This window comes from Dryobates pubescens, chromosome 6, assembly GCF_014839835.1.
Source record: "Dryobates pubescens isolate bDryPub1 chromosome 6, bDryPub1.pri, whole genome shotgun sequence".
In the NCBI taxonomy this organism is placed as follows: domain Eukaryota; kingdom Metazoa; phylum Chordata; class Aves; order Piciformes; family Picidae; genus Dryobates; species Dryobates pubescens.
Window position 1 is genome coordinate 36240880 of NC_071617.1, and position 8345 is coordinate 36249224.

At 44.8% G+C, this 8345-nt stretch overlaps 1 protein-coding gene across 3 annotated transcripts; it reads left to right on the forward strand.

Moving 5' to 3' along the window:
* The first annotated feature begins 222 nt into the window (after positions 1-222).
* ZBTB18 (zinc finger and BTB domain containing 18) lies at positions 223-6126 on the forward strand. 3 transcript variants are annotated; one of them, XM_054162323.1, is made up of 3 exons: positions 226-337; positions 1766-1849; positions 3993-6126. In XM_054162323.1, exons 2-3 carry the CDS (start codon positions 1837-1839, stop codon positions 5573-5575), a joined length of 1596 nt encoding a protein of 531 aa, XP_054018298.1. In that variant the 5' UTR covers positions 226-337; positions 1766-1836; the 3' UTR covers positions 5576-6126. The 3 variants fall into 3 exon arrangements, with proteins under 3 accessions (XP_054018299.1, XP_054018298.1, XP_009899208.2); XM_054162324.1 differs by lacking the exon at positions 1766-1849 and having other exon boundaries at positions 223-337; XM_009900906.2 differs by lacking the exon at positions 226-337 and having other exon boundaries at positions 1288-1849.
* Positions 6127-8345: the final 2219 nt, after the last annotated feature.

Here is an 8345-nt window from a genome sequence, read left to right on the forward strand (position 1 = left end):
GTGCGCCCGGCGCCCCCGCCCTCCCGCTCTGCCTCCCCCCGGGTCCCCGCCCCTCCCCCGCGCCCGGCCGCCCGGCCCCGGGCTCCGCGCCGTCTCCGGCCGTTGGTGCCATGGGGAGCCGCTGAGCGCGGGGCCCGCTTCGCTCCGCCGGCTGCCCCGCTCGCTCCTCAGCTGCCGGCAGGGGGGAGGCCGGGGGGGCGGCGGCCAGCGGGCGCGGGGGACGGGCGGGGGTAGGGCGGGAGGGGGGAGAGACGCGATCCCGGAGCGGCAAGTGAGCGAAGAGGAGCCGGCGGGCGGCGGCGGCGGGAGCGCGGGGGACTTCGGGCCGCCGCGGAGTGTGAGTCCCGCTGCCCCCATCCCCACACACCCGCCGGGCCGGGACCGGGGTGGCCCCCCAGGGCGGGCGGAGTTGGCGGCGAGTCCGGCGGGGGGTGGGCGCAGTCGGGTGGAGAGGCGAGGGGTGGGTTCAGCCCTCCCCGGACGGCGGGACCGGCCGCCTCGGCGCCGCTCCCGGTTACTTTTCTTTTGTTGCCGCCGTGACCCGGGGGCGGCTTTTCCTGCGCGTCGGGCAGCTGCTTCCTCCGGCGCGCCCGGCCACAGCCCCGACCCCAGGCGGGAGTCGGGGCGGCGCTGCCCGGTGGGACCAGGCCCCCGCACCGCGGGAGGCGGCCGGCTCCGGCCTGGGGGAGGGGAGTTACTGCTGGGGGGGGTGGGGGTGCGCAGCCCCGACGAAAAGTTGTCACCACCCGGTGGGGACGGGGGGGGGCCGGGCCCGCTGGGAACTTGCTGCGCGCCGCTGGCCCGCGGCGCCGCGCTTCCCCTCAACGGCTGGGCCCCGAGCGGGGGGCTTGTCCCTCGCCCGGCAGCGGGCAGGTGAACCGCCTTACTCCATAGACGCGACGGGAGTGAGTGTCACCGGAGGGGACGGGGTAGTTGAGGAGGCCGACGGGGACAGTCCCGTCGGCGGAGCGAGGGACATGGTGCCCAGCTCCTGCTTCCCTCCGAGCTGAGCTGCTGGCGGGGGGCAGTGGTCCGCCGGGCTGGGGGCTGGCGTCTCGGTGCCACAGCAGTCAAATGACAGCCCGAGCCCCCACGGGGAAAAAGCGATTTATGAGTAAAAGCTGAACGCTTGAAATAGTGCCACGGCCAGGTTAACTGCTTTGGAGTTCTAAATGAGCTGGAGTTTGCGTGCTCGGTATCACTTACGCTGTCTGAACGTTGAAACTGAAAGGACCGACAGAGAAGCAGGGAGCTGTGAGTCGAGTCAATAGGTTCGGTTAACTTCTTGTAACTGAACCTCTGGGTTGAGTGAAACCGAATTGGTATGGATTTATCGGGCAACCCCGTGGCTGGGGTCTACTGTCAGTATATAAAGTGGTCCTCCAACTTAAGGCAGAAGTACTGCTATGCTGCAAATACAGTAGAGCCCCATATGTTTAGGATTTTCTTTTTTTTTTTCCCTCCCTGTTAGAAAGTTTGAAAAAAAGAGACTTTGAAGTATTTTGTTTATACTAACAGAAGAGAAAAGTTCTCCTAAGAAAAAGCTGGTGGCAGGAGTGTAGAGGAGTAGCATATGGCATTAAAAGGAGCACAGCTGGAGGTAGCATTTCCATCTGAACATGATGTCAGAGCAGCTGACAGCCTGCCATCCCTCAGCCTTTTATTCTAACACACAGACAGGGAGTTAGTGTGTGCAGATCTGTGTGTGGAGAAGGTATCTCATTCCTCTCTAACATCATCTCCACTTTGCATCTGTCTCTCCTAGTCTGCTTTTTTTCCACCGATCTAACAGACCTGGAGCCAGCAAGACTCAGAGGAAAGGACTTAATCAGGTTTATGTGTACTAAAGGTAGGAGTAGCAATAGATTAGATACAGCATATTTCTGTTTTGGTGTGTTGTTTATTGAATTTCAGGGAAAAAAAATCACATTACTTTTCTAACCAAGTTTAGAGGTAATATATGAAATTGAGTATTAAATAAATAAGTAGACTTAGTCAAAAGGCTTGGGCTACAGTTGGAGTGTATCAGTTCTTGGGCACATTGTTAGTATTAACTTTAATGCATATTGTAAGAATATCTTGGTTTGGAAGAAGGCAAGTTCATGTGAGACCAAAACTGCAATGGATTTAGTGGCAACCCTAGAGAGTTCTGCTTTGTGGTTTTGTATCGCATCTTTTAAGTGACTTTGAGTGGTTTAGTGAAATATACCAAAGTGTGCTTTTTTAAAGTAGAGTGGTTGTGGCTAGAAATTGTGTGGGGAAGTGTCTCATTAAACTTAATGGTTAAATATCCAGCAGCTCAGAACTGTAGTAGCATACAGCTGTAGTGCTTCTGAAAGATAGAAATCAGTTATGTGTTTAAAAACTTTTGTACCAGGGAGAATGACTTGACTGGTTTCCTCTTTCTTTCTTGCATGTAGCATTTGAAATCTTTTATTTCAGCATAACAATAATTATTTGAAAGAGTTTTTGTATTTGCGACTAATTTAGAACTTGTAGATTTGAGCTGCCTGAATTGGCCAGACAGCTGTAATCGCACTCCTCTATTCTTAATCTCTTTATCTGGGCAGCAGCTGCCATATGGCCACAGTCAGCTGGATCAGATGTTTATAAGCTGCCTTCTTCGTCCCTCTCTGTCCTTTCAGCCTCCTAATTTGATCACAGCTACCTTGTGAGCTGCCCTCCAATCTTTATTTTTAGCCCTCTTAAGGATTAGGATTGATGTTGGCTGTGGGGCACTTAAAGTGATTGTATTGTAAATCTTCGTGCTCTACTCTAGCAATGGTATTTTACAGAATATCGTAGAGGTTGTAAGTTTTAGTACATCTTGGTTTGCGAGGGGTGAGGATATTTGAATAATATCTGCCAGCCTAGGGAGCCACGGTCTGCTTAATCATTTGGGAGAGCATTGCTATCAATCACAGAAGAATAGATTAAGACAGGTTTTTAAGAGACTTTACTTTCCATTTGAGTTTTGATTTTGCTAGTTCTTTCTATTTTATTTTTTCTTGATCATCGAGGAAGGTGAATAGGAAAAACACTTTGGTGAGAACAGTGCTCAGGATACTGATTTTAAATATGCACACAGGCTCGTGTGGAATGGCTTTTTTTTTTTTCCTTTTCTTTTCTTTTCTTTTTTTTTTTTTTTTTCAGTTTGGTACTGCAAACTCTGCCTGGTGTGGGAGGGGAGGGAGATTTCTGTCCTGCACAGGGGAAGTGGTGTTCATTGGCAGTTTGGTTGTTAGTTTCTTTTGTAAATTCTGCATGTTGGCAAAAAAATGTTCGTGTTCTATTGTACAGTATGGAGAAGGTTTAAAACCTGAAACTGTACTTACCACAAGAAGAAAGCCATGTGAAATAGATTTCTGAAAACCTTGGGTTTGCTGTTGGTATAAATTGACACCCGTAAATAATTTTTATACTTTATGAATGACCTTCAGATTTGGGTATATTAGCGTTTCTTCATGCACGAACCTCTCCTCTTACTATAATTTGACTTTAAAAACAAGGTTAGTGATCTGATGGTTTGGGTTTTTTCTTCTGCCTCTGTGATCTTTCAGAAAGTGTTAGATTTTATTTTAATTTTTTTTCAGGAGGCATGTGCCCTCCTAGGAATGCAATCTAGAGGAAGTTTCCTAAAAAATTACCCCAAACCCAACCAACCAACCAACAAACCAACCCCCACCACACAACAAAACAACAAAACTGTTGAACAGATTGTATGAATGGCAGTGGTACTTAAAAAAGATCGCTAATTTTCCTATGCGCTTATTGGCATATCTTGCTTATCGCAGAAAGGGAATTGTAAGTTCAGTAGTTGACCAAGGGAAGAGTTGGCATCGTACATTTGTGTTGAATAATCTTTGCATGGTGTCAGTACCAGAATTCTGGCAACCTAGTAAATGCAAGGTTTTTAGAGTGAAATAACTTAGATTTGTAAGTTCTGTGATTCTGACCTACATTTAATTTTTTTTAAATCTCATTGTTTTTAGGTTATGAAGACAGTATGGAGTTTCCTGACCACAGCAGACATTTGCTACAGTGTCTGAGTGAGCAGAGACATCAGGGTTTTCTTTGTGATTGCACTGTTCTAGTAGGAGATGCCCAGTTCCGAGCGCACAGAGCTGTACTGGCTTCATGCAGCATGTATTTCCACCTCTTTTACAAGGACCAGCTGGACAAAAGGGACATTGTTCATTTGAACAGCGACATTGTTACAGCCCCAGCTTTCGCTCTCCTGCTTGAATTCATGTACGAAGGAAAGCTCCAGTTCAAAGACTTGCCCATTGAAGACGTGCTAGCAGCTGCCAGTTATCTCCACATGTATGACATTGTCAAAGTCTGCAAAAAGAAGCTGAAAGAGAAAGCAACTACGGAGGCAGACAGTACAAAAAAGGAGGAAGATGCCTCAAGTTGTTCAGACAAAGTGGAGAGCCTCTCCGATGGCAGCAGCCACATGCCAGGAGACTTGCCCAGCGATGAAGACGACGGAGAAGATGAAAAATTGAACATCCTGCCTAGCAAAAGGGACTTGGCGGCCGAGCCTGGGAACATGTGGATGAGATTGCCCTCAGACTCAGCAGGCATTCCCCAGACTGGCGGAGAGGCAGAGACGCACGCAGCAGCAGCTGGAAAAACAGTAGCCAGCCCCTGCAGCTCAACAGAGTCTTTGTCCCAGAGGTCTGTCACCTCCGTGAGGGATTCAGCAGATGTTGACTGCGTGCTGGACCTGTCTGTCAAGTCCAGTCTTTCAGGAGTTGAAAATTTGAACAGTTCTTATTTCTCTTCGCAGGACATGCTTAGAAGCAGCCTGGTTCAGGTGAAGGTGGAGAAAGAGGCTTCCTGTGATGAGAGTGATGTTGGCACTAATGACTATGATATGGAACATAGCACTGTGAAAGAAAGTGTGAGCACTAATAACAGGGTACCGTATGAGCCAGCCCACCTGGCTCCAATGAGGGAAGATTCAGTCTTGAGGGAACTAGATAGAGAGGACAAGGCAAGCGATGATGAAATGATAACTCCAGAGAACGAGAGAGTCCAGGTGGAAGGAAACATGGACAGCAGCTTGCTTCCTTATGTGTCAAACATACTTAGCCCTGCTGGCCAAATTTTCATGTGTCCTCTCTGCAACAAGGTGTTTCCTAGCCCCCATATCCTGCAGATCCATTTAAGCACGCACTTTCGAGAGCAGGACGGGATCCGCAGCAAACCTGCTACTGATGTCAATGTCCCAACCTGCTCGTTGTGTGGTAAGACTTTTTCTTGCATGTACACCTTGAAACGTCATGAGAGGACTCATTCAGGTGAAAAGCCCTACACTTGCACCCAGTGTGGGAAGAGCTTCCAGTACTCCCACAACCTGAGCCGCCATGCAGTGGTTCACACGCGAGAGAAGCCTCATGCTTGTAAGTGGTGTGAGCGCAGGTTCACACAGTCCGGAGACCTTTACAGACACATTCGGAAGTTTCACTGTGAGCTGGTGAACTCATTGTCTGTCAAAAGCGAAGCACTGAGCTTACCTACTGTCAGAGACTGGACCTTAGAAGATAGCTCACAAGAACTTTGGAAATGAAATTTTTATATATATAAATAATATATATATAAATCTATATAGTTGTGGTACAGTCTAAAAGCAATCTTGTTTCCTTGAACTGAAAGTTTGGCTATTAGCTTGTTTTTGCACTTTAAGGCAGCATGAACATTTCACTAATTTAGCACTCCGATAAAAAAATGAACTGTAGAGGTAATCCGACAAATTGCGGAGCGTATTTTCCCCCTTCTTGGAATACAAGTCAGCAGATACTTTTACTTCTAAGAAATCTCCAGTTCCAAAAATTTGGGCTTGGCTTTATTCTCCCCAAAACACTGCATTCATTTGAGCTCTCAATCTTTTCCCCTCTTAAAAATCTGAATGTAGAATTCCTCTTCCAATTTTGTCAGTTCCTTTACATGTCTATAATTGCATGAGTCCTTTCTAGCTGTTGGAAACCTGAATGCTTTTAGACCCAAATGGAAAATTTCTGAAATGCTGGATTATCTATTTTTAAACAAGCGGTTGACTTAAAACTTATTATGGCAACTTCTGGATTTCTGACAGTTCCCACTGGAAAAAAAAAAAAAAAAACAAAAAAACAACAACAAAAAAAACCACAAAAAAAAAAAAAGAAAAGAAAAAAAATATCACCACCACCAACAAACAAACCAACCAACCAACACAAACAAACAAACAAAACCACAAAAACCAAAACCAACATAAAACCCTGAGAATACACTGGGATCACTGGGACTCTGTCTTACGTGAAGGTTTGCTTGGGATGAAAAAGGATATTGCAGCTTCAGCAGTGATGAACTGTGTGTTTAAAAAATGTGAATTACTGTTATTGTATACTGTAATTGATTACATGGGCCGGGGGGAGGTATCAAAGAACTTGGCAGGTTGTGTTGATGCTCTTAGTTGAGTCTTGAAAAGTAAATATTAACGCTACAGAAATGCATGATTTTCAGTATATTTTTGTCTTTGTTTGCATTGTATAACTTTAACGAGTGAGTTGAAAATTATTTAATTTCCTTAGGAAAAAAACAAAAACCCAGCACCGCTGAAAATGCCGGTGTTACGAAGAAGAGAAATGCACTGTTTTTATTTTATCTAATTTAAATTTACTTTCCCACTGTCTTTGAGTTGAGGAGAACTTAAGCTACGAGTCGCCAATTTAGCTACGATAACAAGGGAAAAAAAAAAATAATAAATGAATGTTTACAACCAGGCTTTGACATTTGCATGTGCGGTGTGCATTTACTAACCCCAGACCCCTTCTAATTGCACAGACCCCACACCAGCTCCAACTGAGGTGCATCCCATTTCCCCAGATGAGCATTTGTTGCGTTCCTGCTGCACCACTCCACCACAATAGGTTGTTCTTTCCCCCCACTTACCCACAGTGGAAAAGAGGCTGTGTACTAAAAAAAAACAAAACAAAAAAACAAAAAAGGCAAAAAAAGCCCTGGGCTGAAAGGCCTGGGCAGGCCTGAATGACAGGGGGGCCGGGGGAGGGCAGGGGAAGGACTATGTGTATCCAAGCAGCAGAGACTGCAGCCTGACGTGTGGTTTTAATGACCAACACGCAGGTCAAAAGCATTTTGCACAGTGTTTGTTTTCCTGTCTTGCACTTACAAATAAGGTCTATGGGAGTAGCATGGAAAACGTTTGCTGTTTATTCCTTTTTATTTTCCCTTTTTCTTTTTTTCTTTTTTTTTTTTTTTCCTCTGCTTTTGTTTAAAATTTGATCGCCTTAACTACTGTAAACATAGCCTATTTTTGTGCTTAAGATACTGAATGGAAAACTCCATTGTGTATTGCTGGACTGTTTTGGAAATATTTGGTCAAATGTGTGTTAATTTGGCTGTAATGGCATTTAAAACAAAACAAACAAAAAAAGCTGTGAAAATGGCCTTGGAGGGTTATCTTTAGTTACTTGAATAGTTCCTAGGTTTTAAAATTACATTCTTAAGTTAGAGAAGACAATCAGTGTCTGAGGAAAATGGACTTTCTCTTGGATTTTTTTGTGGTCCTTGTGAGTGATTGCTTTTTTCCTTTCCTTAGTTTCACATTCTTCTTTTGTTCTAAAACTTAGACTGACATCTAGCTTTGACAATCATAGTATGTTTTATTTTCCTGAGGGGGGAATAACTTATAATGCTGTTTAGTTTTGTACTATTGGTGTGTTGGTGAATTTTTAAACTGTGTGCTAACTGCAATAAATTATATGAACTGAGAAATAATTCCCTTGTCTTTTTTCCCTCTTTTAAATTATAGTTACGGAGTATTTTTTATAATGTGTAACTTTATTACTTTTGTACAGACTTCTATTGCTAACTGTGTATGGAATATGTTTTCAGTATGCTTTTGGGCACTTTGTTGCTAACGTACATATTTACATCTCACTTAACATTTAAAAAAAAAAAAATTAAATGCTTGTGTTTTGAAAGCATTTCTGTGTCTGTAGCTCTTCGTCATTCTGTAGAGGAAGTATTTATTTTTCTTTTTTCCTTCCCCAAAGAATTTTGCAGAAACAATCTATTAGATTCCAGTAATTTTGCTAACGTGCAAATATCTGTGCAGGCATCCAATTCCTTTTCTGGGCTTAATTTCACCCCAAGGAGCTCTCTTGGGCTCACTCTTCTGTATACAGTCTCTAGCAGAACGTTAGAGCAGAAGGCAGCAACTTAATCTGAAGCCCTCGCTGGGAACTTACTGGCCATCACTGGTATAGTAGGCAGTCAAAATGTCCAAAATGCTGGTAATGCATCAAAACTATACTACAGAGGAAATGTTAAATAATCTT